Genomic DNA, 13,473 nt, shown 5'->3' with positions numbered 1-13,473 from the left:
GTGGATTGACCCTTCGCTGTTACGTGACGCCCCACCTCACATCACAGGCTCAGGGGTCTCCCCTGGTGACTGAGCCGGTATTAAGGAGCCTGCCTGCGATGCAGGAGACTGGGCTCAGTCCCTGGGCCGGCAAGATCCCCAGTACTCTTGCCTGGAGAATCCCGTGGGCAGAGAGAGGAGCCTGGTGGGCTGCAGACCAGAGGGCCGCAAAGAGTCAGACGTGACTGAAGCAGCTTGGCATACATGATGTTCCACTGTATTTCTAGTAGTTTTCTTTCTATTTAATGCTTTATCAGATGTTAATATAGCTCTTCCTTTTTTTTTTTAAACAATATTTGCCTGTATAGCCTTTTCTATCCCTTTACTTGCATCCTACGTATATTGTTGAATTCGAAATAATTTTCTTGTAGATGACATATAATTGTACCTATTTTTTAATTCACTGCCGGTCTCTGTCTGTCAGTGTACTTAGAATATTCACTTTTAGTGTCTTTGTTGCTATGTTACCTCTTACATCTGAGATTTTATTATTTATTTGTTTTCTGTTGTTCCTGGTTTTGTTTTTTGGGCCTTCTTATGGGTTACTTGACTATTTTTTAGGATTCCGTCTTGATATATTCCGTCTTATCATTTTGGGGTATATCTGTGTACCTATCTTAGTGGTTTCTCTGGGTATTACAGTAAGCATATGCGACTTCCAACAGTTGACAGTATTATTTTACCATTTTGAACGAGGTGTGGAAACCTTTTTTCCATTTAGGTTCCTTTGCTCTCCCCACTTTTAAAAAGTCATCATCGTCTTGAGTCCCTGAAGGTGTGGGCTGTCTCATCGGGTGTGATTTAGGGAGCTCACGGGGAGAAGGGTAGTCTGCGTACTCACAATTTCGCCTGCTCTTCACACCCTTTTTCTTCCTGGCTCTCCAGGGCTCATTTCTTTAAATCCTGCTCTTTCTGTTTGGAGGGTTTCCTTCAGCCAGTCCTCTCAGGTTTGCTAGAGACCCCCCGCCCCCCCCGCCAACTGTCCTTGTCTGAGAACGTCTCTAGTCCTTCGGTTCCTTAGGGATGGGTCTTGCCAGGTACGGACGTTCTTCTCCTCAAGCACATGTACCTGCCGTGTGCGGCTTCCCCCGCCTCCGTGGCTCGGAGGAGGAATGCACTGCCCGTTGAGTTGTGTTCTCTTTCTTTCCAGCTGCTCCAAAATATTCTGTCTTGAGCTTTCATAAGTTTGGTTATGCAGTGTCTTGGCGTGGACTTCTTTGGGTTTATTCTGTTTGGAGTTCCTTCAGTTTCTTGAAAGCTGCGAGTGCACGTCTTTTGCCGTGTTTGGGAAGTTTCCAGCGGTTGCTTCCTTACCTGCTGTTTAGCCCTGCTCGCGCTCTTTTCAGAGACTCCCGCGATGCAGGCACCGGATCTCTTGTTACTCTTCACAGGCCCCTGAGACTCAACTCGTTCTGTTTTTGAGTGTATTTTCTCTGTGACCCTATGCATCGCCACTTAAACTGTTGAGGCTGTTTGTACTGGGCTTAGTCATCCAGTCGTGTCTGACTCTGCGACCCCATAGACCATAGCCCGCCAGGCCCCTCTGTCCATGGGATTCTCCAGGCAAGAATACTGGAGTGGGTTGCTCCGGGGATCTTCCCGACCTAGGGATCAAACCCAGGTCTCCCGCATTGCGGGCAGATTCTTTAACGTCTGAGCCATCAGGGAAGCCCTGAGACTATTCAGTGAGGTTTAAAATGTTACTCTATTTTTCTGCTCATTATCTGGCTCTTTTCATAACTCCTATGTTGAATTTTTTTTCAATTTTCATTTGTTTCAAGAGAACCTGTGATTGCTTGTAGTCTTCTTCTTTCAGATGGTTGTTGTAAAGTCCTTGGTCAGGTCACTCCATCAGACTCATCTTGGTGTTGGTATCGGTTGGTTCTCTTTTCTCGTTAAGTTTTTCTTGGTTCTGGGTATGATAGGTGATCTTTGATCATTTCCTGGTCATTTTGGCTGTTACGTTAGGTGACTCTAGGTGTTACTGAATTTTTTTTTTTTTTTTTTTTTGTTTAATCATAGTAGGCAGTCTCCCTGCTTAGGCTCAGCATGCAGGTCCAGGCCCACTGTGTGGACTGTGGTTCCAGCGGCAGTTTACTGCTCAGAGCCTTTGTGGTGCCGTTTCATGGTGCATCTGGGGTTCCCACTGCCCCTGCTGGTGCTGCTTTCGGAAGCGGAGGGTGGCTCCTGGGCTGATTGCCTGGTGCCTCTGGGCGAGGTGGGATTCTCTACACACAGGATGAGGAGTGTCCAGGCCGGGTGCATGTTGCGGCAGGCTACCCCACACCTCTGAGAGTGTTTCCCGGGCTGCTTGTCATGGTGGGGTCCCACCGCTGGACTCCCCTTGTGCAGGCTGACGAGGGGGTGTCTCCGGCCTGGCGGGGAAGGAGAGGCGCTTCCAGGTTGGGTTCCTGGTGGAGTTGGGTGTTCAGGCTGCCTGTCTGTGGGGCTCCCTTCCTACCCCTTGCTGGTTCTGCCAGGATGGCCTGGGCCAGTAGGTGGGACTTCCCTCACCTACCCTGTGCAGCAGGAACGAGCCTGCTTAACTTAGCTTCTGTTTCCAGGCTGGGGGTCAGGAAGTACCAGGCCTGGGTCACCTTTGCTGGGTGGGGGGTGGGAAGACACCCTGTTGCTGTGCTCTTCCAGTCTGGGATCGTCTTCCACCTTCCCCAGTTCTCTGTGGGTTCTCCTGTGAGTTATCTCCAGGGTTTGTGGTTGTGCCCGATGGAGAGGAGCAGGGAGAGACTGGTCCATGCCATCGTGTCCTGACCAGAGGGCCCTTTCTGGCCGCTTTACAGGACTCTTCTCTGTCTTTGGATTTTACCAGTGTTACAGGGAGGTTCTTTGGTCTGTAGATTTCTTTCTTCTTTTTTTAACTCCTGCTGGGGAGCGTGGGTTTTACAGCACTGGAAGCTTCCTGCCGGCTGTCTGTTGGATCCTGTCTCCCCTTGGCTTCCGCGCCCGCCTTGCCTGCGGCGCGGGCAGCGTTTGCCGCTCCCCTTGCCCGCTGTGTGCACTGTGCTGCTCAGCAGTCCGGTGTGCCCGTGTAGTCACTGTATGTTTCTGTTCTGGAATTTCTTCTTGGTTCTTTTTCTAATCTGCCAAGTTCTTTTCTCTCTCTCTCTTTAAGAATAATTTCCATTTTTCTGCCAGAAGTCCTAATCGTATCCTGTTCCCTTTCATTAAGAGGAGCCCTCGCAGGTCTGGTTGATGGCTCCAGTCAGGGTCCCCTGGGCCTGTTGCTTCTCTGGCTTTCAGCAGTTTGATTAGAAATGTGTGGGCCTGATTTCTTCGAGTTGGTTCTGTTTGGGTTTTCTGGGTTTGCTGTGCCCGTAAATTGGTATCTTACCAGACGTGGGTGGGTTCTGGGCACCATTTATTCACGTTTTTTCTGCCCCAGGCTCCCCTCGGTGGGAACAGTCACTGGGTCTCTGCTTTTCATTCCATCGTCTTTCTCTCTGCTGGATTATTTCTGTTGATCTGTCTTCAGGTTCACTGATTGTTTTCTCTGTTTTGTTTGTATTTTTAAAATTTAAGTTAATTTTAAATTTATTTTTATGCAATCTTTAAAGGTTACTTTCCATTTATAGTTATTACAAAACACGGCCACATTCCCTGGGCTGTACAGGATGTCCTTGAGCCGGCTTTGTGCCCATGTGTTTTATTTGTAACCCCGCCCCCCGCCGGTAACCACTAGTTTCTTCCCCATACCTGTGAGTTTGCTTCTGCTTTGCTCATCTTATGAATCTGTCATTGAACTTCCTGTTGATAACTAGATTTTGCAGTTCTGAAGGTTTACCTTTAAAAGCTTATCTGTACATTTATTTGTGGCTGTGCTGGGTCTCTTGCTGAGCTCAGGTTTCTCTCGTTGCAGCGAGTGGGGGCTCCTCCTGATTGCGGGGTGTGGGCTCTGGAGCATGCGGGCTCTCTGACGCGGCGTAGCTGCCCAGTGGGTCTTCCTGGGCCTGGGATCCAGCTCTCGTCCCCTGCGTTGGCAGGTGGATTCTTCACCACAGGGCCACCAGGGAAATCCTGAAGGTGTTTTTTTTTTAAAATAAGTTTTATTTCTCTGTTAATACCTTCTGTTCTTTCCATTTGTTGCAGGAGGGCTTCATGGAGCCTTGTTATAATAGATGCTGTGAAATCTTTGGTGATTCTCTCATCTGGGTCGTCTCAGAGTTGGCGTGTGTTGACCATCTTTCCCTCTGAGAATCGGTCACATTTTCCTAATGGATGGGGTTCTGGACATTTTGAATAGCGTGAGGCTGTTTTCTGGGTCCCTCTGGAGGATATTGGCATTTCTGGTGGTTTGTTTAGCAGCCGGGTTGCAGTAAACCCCATTAGGTTCCAGAACAGACATCTGTTTGCTGTTTATAGGCCGTGGGTTCTGAGGTCAGTTCGGTTCTTTGTGTCTGTCCTGCTCGTGCTTGGTGCAGGAGGGGCTCAGCCGTGAACGAGGATCCCCTTTGAGGCTCCCTCCTGTCCTGGGTTCTTTGCTCGTTCTGTCCTCCCCTCGGCCGGCAGGCCAGGGCCCTGCTCCCGAGCTGCCCGCGCCTGCACGTGGGGAGCTGTTTCTGTCCCTGGGTCTTGCCTGGTGGAGCGGGGAGGGACGCTGGGCGCTGCCCCCGCTTTCTTTCTCTCCCGACTGGTGTCTTCAGCGAAGGGTGGGGTGCACAGGGGTCCAGAATTAGAAGACCTCTGAGTGCTTGTTTCCATGACCAGCGTGAAGAAGTGAGCGCATGCTTGGGGAGACTGTCAGCCACCTCCAGAGCCTCTGATGTGGCAGTTCTCGGCGGAACAAATGCTGGTGCTGGCAGGGCTTTCCGACCTACTTGGTCTGGGGTGGGGCTGGACACCGCGGTGTGTTTTAAGGCTCTCTGTCCTGCTGTGTCATGGAGACCCGTAGCCTGCATTTTCCTTCGCCTGGGTGGGCACCTCCTGGGGGCCTCTGCCCCTGCGTGCTCCAGGTCTGTACCACCCTGCCCCAGGCGAGCGAGGTGGCCTCGGTTGACAGGACGGGGCAGAGTGTGGTGCACAGCAACAGGAAGGCACTTCCTTGACTGTCTTTTTAGCTTGGTTGATATTAAAATTGATAACTGATACTTGTGTGAATTTTGTGGAGCTCCAAGCTCTGCTCTCAGCACCGTGACTTACTTACGTGTTGTGATTTAATCCTCACCCGACCCTGGAAGATCGGCCTTCACAGCGTCTGTGATTTGCCCTTGAGGCGAGGCTCTGACCGGCTGTGAGAGGTGCACCCGGTCAAGGCCAGGCCGCCGTGTGCGGGTCCTGCTTGCACGAGACCTTGAGCTCTGACCCTTCCGCGTTGAGCTGTGGCTCTGTGTTAACCACAGGCTTGTCCAAAACCTCTCCTCTGTGGCCTTTCCCGCGGCCACCCTGGCGTCCTGAGCCTGGATCGCTGTGGTGTGGCAGACCCAGGTCTGCCCTGGCTCCCGACACTCCTGGTGAATCAAGGGCAAGGTCTCTGCAGACCTCGCCCTGCAGACAGCCTCATACCTGTGTCCCCAACTCGACATCCTCCAGCCACCGTCCCACCAGCAGCTCCAGGAGGCGGGAAGTGACTGCGAGTGGCTGGTGCGGCTGCATTTGGGGGTAATGGCCACACGCGGGGGTCTCCTGTCGCTGCAGATGACATCCCCGAGGACCTCAGGGACCCCTTTTACATCGACCAGTACGAGCAGGAGCACATCAAGCCTCCGGTCATCAAGCTCCTGCTGTCCAGCGAGCTGTACTGCCGCGTGTGCAGCCTCATCCTCAAAGGGGACCAGGTGGCCTCCCTGCAGGGACACCAGTCTGTCATCCAGGCCCTGTCCCGGAAAGGGATTTACGTGATGGAGAGTGACGACACCCCTGTGACGGAGCCCGACCTCAGCCATGCGCCCATCAAGATGGTGAGTGGCCTGGGCGGTGGGGGGCGGCCTCTGTGCCCCTGCAGCGCAGCAGAGTTGCTCCGGAACTTCGGGCCTGAGACCACCTTCTCTCGGCGGGATGTGGCTGGGCTGGAACGGGGTGGGGGCAGCTTCCCCCGGTGTGTCCCCTGGGCAGTGCTGCCCCACCCCGGCTGTGGTAAACCGAGTTGCGTTCAGAGGTGGCGACATGGAGTTGCTGAGCCTGCTCTGAGATTGTTTCACGTCTATCTTTTAAGAATTTTCGTGCCAAAATAAAGAAACAGACGTGCCTCTCCTCCCCTGAGTGTCCCCCTCCCCATCCTTCTCCGCAGCCGTTCACCAGCCTGGCGTTTCCGGGCCAGGCTGCTCCAGGTCGAGCCACCTCCTGGCGCCTCCCACGTGACTTTAGCTTAGGCCGTTCTCGGGCGTTCTGCGTTCTCTGGTTTTTGGCCTGGCTGGGTGTGTTTTGGGTTGGGAGGATGTTACGGATTCCCGGGAAGAAAGGGTTACAAGGCGTGAGTTCAGTGTGCAGACCCCTGACTGCCTGGGGCCAGCGGTGGTCACGTGCCCATCTCGGGTCTTCTCCCTTGGCTGAGCTCTCACGGGGTCCTTGGAGAGGAGGATGTGGGGCCAAGCCGACCTGGCCCCAGGAGGGCTCAGGTGTGGGTGTGGGGAGGGTCTCTGCCTGACCCTGGGCTGCGGGGTGGGGGAGGGTGGCCGACTGCTGCCTCTGCCTGCAGAGCGCCCACATGGCGATGGTGGACGCCCTCATGATGGCCTACACCGTGGAGATGATCAGCATTGAGAAGGTGGTGGCCAGCGTCACGCGCTTCTCCACCTTCAGCGCCTCCAAAGAGCTCCCGTACGACCTCGAGGATGCCATGGTCTTCTGGGTCAACAAGGTGAGCATGGGGGCCCTGCTGGAGGCGGGCGAGCGGCCTGAAGCCCCAGGGGTGCCCCGCGGGTGCGGGTCCCTTCTCCCCGAGAGTATCACCTCCCTGTGTGTCCTGCTGAGACGCGACCCAGCCGCAGGCCCAGGAGACTGTCCGCTGCGGTTCAGACAGACTGGCTCCTCCTGTGTGTGCAGACAGAGGGTGAAGGGCTGCGTTGTGTGTTGGTGGTCCCGCTTCATAAATTCCTGCTGTTTTTATCTCAGGCACCCAGTGTGCCTTCATTGAGGTCTCAGTTTCAGAAGGCATTTTGATTACAAGGAAAGGGTATCTTCTTGAGCGCTGTTTTCTCCTCTGGCGTTTAGAAGCTCTCAGTGTGATCGTCTGTACGATCCATGTGAAGAATGTTCGCTTTCCGTGTTGTGTGGTGATTGGATTCCGCTGGAGCCTGTGGTTATTAAGCCCCTCCCTGCAGACGGGTGCTGCGTGTGGGGCACTGCACTCACACAGCAGAGGGGCGGACGCGGGGCGGCCCTCGGGGGTGGTGCTCCGTGCGCTGAGCCTGTGCATTTCTCACTGTGCAGCTCACACACGCGTTCTCGTTGTGTAGGGCTTTATCCAGGGTCAGCCGAGGAGCAGGGCAGAGCCTGGCGGGGCCTGCGCGTCTCAGGGAAGACGTTCTGCCAGGACGTCTGCTGAGACGGTACCCCCGCTCTTGGTTCCTCCCCCGTGCAGAGGGGGCCTCGGGGATGAGGGACGCCCAGTGAGGTGGGGGCCTTATGCACCTGCCAGCTTCACGTGGGGGTGCAGGTGGGAAGCGCCGTGCGGGAATCTGGAGGCAGAGCAGGGCCTGGCCGGGTGCAGGACCAGGGTCCCGGCGTCTATGCTCTGCCCGTCCGCGGTGGCGGCAGTCTTTCCGATCAGCCGTGAGTGGCTGTGTAGAGATACCTCGCGGTGTTGGTCGGCATTTCCCTAACAACTAAAGGTGTTTCTGTGTGTTTTGTTAGGTGTCCGTTCAGATAGCTGGCCCAGGTTTAATGAGGTGGCTTGTCTTAATGAGTTCCAGGAGTATTTTATGCATCTGAAGATGTGGAGATCCGGCACCTTCTGTGGTGTATTTTCTTGTGTTTTATTGTTTCAGCGTCGGGATGATGGCTGGTATCAAAGCAGATGAGTTGGGAAGTATTCCCTTCTTTATTCTGTGAAACAGTGTTTGTAGAGTTAGTATTATTTCGTCCTGAAGTCTTTGACGGATTCACTGCTGAAGCCATCTGGGCTTGGGGTTTTCTTAGTGGGAAGGTTTTAATTATGAATTTAACTTCTTCAGTGTACATGTAAGGTATTTAGGATTTCTGTTTAATTTTGTGTCAGTGCTGGCAACTTGTGACTTTCAAGGAATTTGTCAATTTTGTTTAAATTTCGACTTGATCATCACGTTCATATTTCTTTGTTGTCCTTTCGTGTGTGTATGGTCCGTAGTGATGTCCCCTCTTGTTTCCCGCTCTTAGTAATTTGTCTTTTTTTCTTCCCTTTGTTGGTCTAGTTTGTCAACTTTATTAATGTTCTAAAAAACCTGCTTTTGTTTTTTATTTATTTCTCCAGTTATTTTCTGTGTAGCGTCTCTTCTTGCTTTCATTGTTTTTTATTTATTTTGAAATTAGTTTTCTCTCCTTTCTGAGTAAAGTAGATCAGTTCTTCTGTGCACTTGTTCATTTTGATATGAATGTTTAAAGTTAGTAACTCCTCATTACATGGTGCTTTAGCCACACTGTGCACATTTGTCTTACATGCTGTGGTCTTCTTTCTCTTTAAGATGTTTTATTTCACTTGTGGGCCCTTGTTTCATCAGTGGGCTGTCTGGAAGCTTGTGGCTTAGCTCCCGTGTCTGGTAGGGTGGCTCTGGGCATTTTGGGGGCTGTTGGTTTCTCATTCTGGCGTGGTCAGAGCGCGCTGTGGCTGCTGTCCTCCTAGGCTCACTGAGGCTTGTTCTGGGTCCAGTGTGGTCTTGCCGGGTGTCCGTCGTACTCTCTGCTGTTGGCCGGCGCGCCGCACGTGTTCAGGTTGCCGTGGGCGGGGTGCATCTTCGGGGGCCTCACGCCCCATCAGGCAAGTTGCCAGAGGAGCACTGGAGTCTCCTGGCATGGCTGCATCTGCTCTGCCTGTTGGTCGTGCCCGTCCTTGCTTCATGTGTTTTTTGCGTGTTGCTACGTTTGTGCGCTGTTAGGATTTTTCTGTCCTTTTGTGTTTACAAAGTGTCCCTTTATCACAGGTGATGGTCCTTGCCTCCAGCCTTCTCATGACCAGCACATCTCTTCCCTTCTTCTTCTTTTTTTTTAAATTTATTTGTTTTCGGTTGCGCTGAGTCTTCATTGCTGTGCGTGGGCTTTCCCTAATTCAGGCGAGCTGGGGCTGCTCTCCTTGCAGACCACGGGCTTTAGGGCTCCTGGGCTTCAGTAGTTGTGACTCGCGGGCCTAGTTGCCCCCCGGCACATGGGATCTTCCCGGACCCAAGGGCTGAGCCTGTGTCCTCTGCGTTGGCAAGCGGATTCTTCACCACTGACCTCCAGGGATCCCCCTTCCTGTTATGTTTAATCTCTCCTTGTCTTTCTGTTTAAAGTGGGTTTCTTACAGATCTCTTCCAGGCAATTGCAGTTTTAGATGAACCGCATTTAACCCAATGCTGGAGATGCCTGGGTTTGCATTTCATCTGCTGCAGCATGTTGTTTTTATTGACGTATGTGAAGAAAATCTGATTTTCCGTGGACGCATAGTTGAAGAGAACAGTGTTTTCACAGTCTTTCCAGACAATCATACACATCATTTTTTCATTCTACCCCAAAACTTGGCTAGTTTCTTGAAGGTTAACCAAAATGTGAAATTCGAAACCATTATTAATGAGCGTTTTTTTTTTTAGTTGAGATATAATTCACATGCTGTAAAATTCTCCGTTTTAAAGTGTACCTTTCAGTGGAGTTTCACGGTGCTCACCAGGCTGTGCGGCCGTCACCACCAATTCCAGACGTTTCATCACACTGGTCGCATCGGCAGTCACACCCTGTCGTCCCGTCACCAGCCCCCGCCAGCCCCTCCTCTGCTTTGTGTCTGTGTGGATTTGCCTGTTTCAAACGTTTCATTTAAATGAAGCCTGCAGCGTGTGGCCCCTTGTGTCTGACTCTCCCCATTTGCCACGGCACTGGCACCGCGCTCGCTTGCTGTGGGACTTAGAGTGCCCGCTCCTTTTTGTAGTCGTGTTCGCCGCGCTGTTCAGCCGTTCCAAGTTTTGGTTAGCCATTCCTCAGCCGATGGACATTTGCGTTTCCACTTTCTGGCTGTTGCGAATTCTGCTATAAATGTTCTTGGATGAGTGTGTGTGCGGCTGGGTCTTCGTCTTTCTTCGGCTTGTGTCTTGGGGTGGAATTGCTGGGTCGCACGGGCCCTGTGAAGAGCTGGCAGGCTGGCCACAGCCGCCGCACCGTTTTCCTTTCCCTGAGCACCTGAGGTTTCTAGCTTCCCATGTCCTTGCTGATACGCACTTTCTGCTGCTTTGTTTCCAGCTGTTCTGGAGGGTGTGAGGTGGTGTCTCATTGTAGTTGAAATTCACATTTCCCTGATGATGGGCTCCCCTGATAGCTCAATTGGTAAAGAATCTGCCCTCAGTGCAGGAGACTCAGGTTCAATCCTGGGTTGGGAAGATCCCTGCAGAAGGGAACGACTACCCAATGCAGTGCTCTGGCCTGGAGACGTCCGTGGGCTGCAGAGCCCGTGGGGCGAGAAGGAGCCGCGCACAACTAAGCAACTTTCACTTTCCCTGATGGTTGTAACGCGGAGCCTCTTTTCATGTGTTTACTGGCCATTTGTGGGTCTTTTTTGGAGAAATGTCTGCATGGATCTCACTTTAAAAGCTGACTGTCTTGTTCTTGTTGCAAGGTTTCTTTTATATGATCTAGGTACTAGCCCAGTGAACCTTTTTTTTTTTTTTTTGAAAACCCTTGTAGTAGATGACGTTTGAGAGGTCTTGCTGCTCTTTTCTTTTATGTTTATGTTTAGTTGAAAGATAATTGCTTCACACTATTGTTTTGCTTTCTGCCATGCCATCAGTTCCAAAGAATAGCAAGAAGAGATAAGAAAGCCTTCTTCAGTGATCAATGCAAAGAAATAGAGGAAAAGAACACAATGGGAAAGACTAGAGATCTCTTCAAGAAAATTAGAGATACCAAGGGAACATTTCATGCAAAGATGGGCTCGATAAAGGACAGAAATGGTCTGGACCTAACAGAAGCAGAAGATATTAAGAAGAGGCGGCAAGAATACACAGAAGAACTGTACAAAAAAGATCTTCACGACCCAGATAATCACGATGGTGTGCTCACTCATCTAGAGCCAGACATCCTGGAATGTGAAGTCAAGTGGGCCTTAGAAAGCATACTATGAACAAAGCTAGTGGAGGTGATGGAATTCCAGTGGAGCTATTTCAAATCCTGAAAGATGATGCTGTGAAAGTGCTGTACTCAATATGCCAGCAAATTTGGAAAACTCAGCAGTGGCCACAGGACTGGAAAAGGTCAGTTTCCATTCCAATCCCAAAGAAAGGCAATGCCAAAGAATGCTCAAACTACCACACAATTGCACTCATCTCACACGCTAGTAAAGTAATGCTCAAAATTCTCCAAGCTAGGCTTCAGCAATACGTAAACCGTGAACTTCCTGATGTTCAAGCTGGTTTTAGAAAAGGCAGAGGAACCAGAGATCAAATTGCCAGCATCCGCTGGATCATGGAGAAAGCAAGAGAGTTCCAGAAAAACATCTCTCTCTGCTTTATTGACTATGCCAACGCCTTTGACTGTGTGGATCACAATAAACTGTGGAAAATTCTTCAAGAGATGGGAATACCAGACCACCTGACCCGCCTCTTGAGAAATCTGTATGCAGGCCAGGAAGCAACAGTTAGAACTGCACATGGAACAACAGACTGGTTCCAAATAGGAAAAGGAGTACGTCAAGGCTGTATATTGTCACTCTGCTTATTTAACTTCTATACAGAGTACATCGTGAGAAATGCTGGACTGGAAGAAACAGAAGCTGGAATGAAGATTGCCGGGAGACATATCAATAACCTCCGATATGCAGATGACACCACCCTTATGGCAGAAAGTGAAGAGGAGCTAAAAAGCCTCTTGATGAAAGTGAAAGAGGAGAGTGAAAAAGTTGGCTTAAAGCTCAACATTCAGAAAATGAAGATCATGGCATCTGGTCCCATCACTTCATGGGAAATAGATGGGGAAACAGTGGAAACAGTGTCAGACTTTATTTTTTGGGGCTCCAAAATCAATGCAGATGGTGATTGCAGCCATGAAGTTAAAAGACGCTTACTCCTTGGAAGGAAAGTTATGACCAACCTAGATAGCATATTCAAAAGCAGAGACATTACTTTGCGGACTAAGGTCCATCTAGTCAAGGCTTTGGTTTTTCCAGTGGTCATGTATGGATGTGAGAACTGGACTGTGAAGAGGGCTGAGCGCCAAAGAATTGATGCTTTTGAACTGTGGTGTTGGAGAAGACTCTTGAGAGTCCCTTGGACTGCAAGGAGATCCAACCAGTCCATTCTGAAGGAGATCAACCCTGGGATTTCTTTGGAAGGAATGATGCTAAAGCTGAAGCTCCAGTACTTTGGCCACCTGATGCGAAGAGTTGACTCATTGGAAAAGACTCTGATGCTGGGAGGGATTGGGGGCAGGAGGAGAAGGGGACGACCGAGGATGAGATGGCTCGATGGCATCACTGACTTGATGGACGTGAGTCTGAGTGAACTCCGGGAGATGGTGATGGACAGGGAGGCCTGGCGTGCTGTGATTCATGGGGTCGCAAAGAGTCAGACACGACTGAGCGACTGGACTGATGCCATCAGTATGGCTGAGCCACAGGCATACATGTGTCCCCTCCCTCTGGAACCTCCCTCCCACCTCCCAGCCCAGCCCATCCCTCTAGGTTGTCTCAGAGCACTGGTTTGAGCTCCTTGAGGAGCCCAGTGAACTCTCTGTACTCTTGTCATATTGAAGTCTTTCTTACGCTTTTCCTGGCCCTGTTACCCATGATTTTCTGAGGTTGCACCTTGTCAAGGGGAAAGCTGTTCCACTGACTTGTATAGATCTTCCCAGTGTTGTCACACCTAATGATACAATATCAAAAGCTACATTCGTTAACATTGCATCAATCCAGTCAGAAAATCATTTCCATGGTAGGAAGGTAATTTATGGCATAATCAAATTTCCCCAAATTTTTAATTTCCGATGTTTAATTGTGAAACATTTTAGACATGCAGAAGAGTTGAAAGAACTAGAGAATGTCCTGTGCCCACCACCTAGATTTTATAACTAGTGTTTTACCATACTTCCTTTATCACTTATCCACGTATATGTACATTCTAATTTCTTTTAGAATATTTCTATGTTTACTTTTATCTTTTTCTTTTAAAAAACATTTTTTCCAACTGTCCCAGTGGTCCAGTTGTTAAGAATCCACCATGTAATGCAGCGGGTGTGGGTTTGATCCCTGGTTGGGGAACTAAGATCCCACCTGCTGCAGGAGCAGCTAAGCCTGTGAGATGCAGCTGCTGAGCCTGCGCGCTGTGACTCCGG

At 50.7% G+C, this 13,473-nt stretch overlaps 1 protein-coding gene across 5 annotated transcripts in view; it reads left to right on the top strand.

The window, feature by feature from the left end:
• Positions 1-13,473, top strand: part of CAMSAP1 (calmodulin regulated spectrin associated protein 1) — a 45,987-nt gene that overhangs the window by 8,939 nt on the left and 23,575 nt on the right. For all 5 annotated transcript variants that reach the window (XM_018056076.1, XM_018056073.1, XM_018056075.1 and 2 more), the window contains exons 3-4: positions 5,689-5,951; positions 6,689-6,850. In XM_018056076.1, coding sequence (XP_017911565.1) covers positions 5,689-5,951; positions 6,689-6,850 — 425 coding nt within the window. The remainder of the gene's footprint in view (positions 1-5,688; positions 5,952-6,688; positions 6,851-13,473) is intronic.

This window comes from Capra hircus, chromosome 11, assembly GCF_001704415.2.
Source record: "Capra hircus breed San Clemente chromosome 11, ASM170441v1, whole genome shotgun sequence".
NCBI lineage: Eukaryota > Metazoa > Chordata > Mammalia > Artiodactyla > Bovidae > Capra > Capra hircus.
The sequence above is the reverse complement of the archived record's forward strand: the minus strand, read 5'-3'. Positions and strand labels throughout refer to the sequence as shown.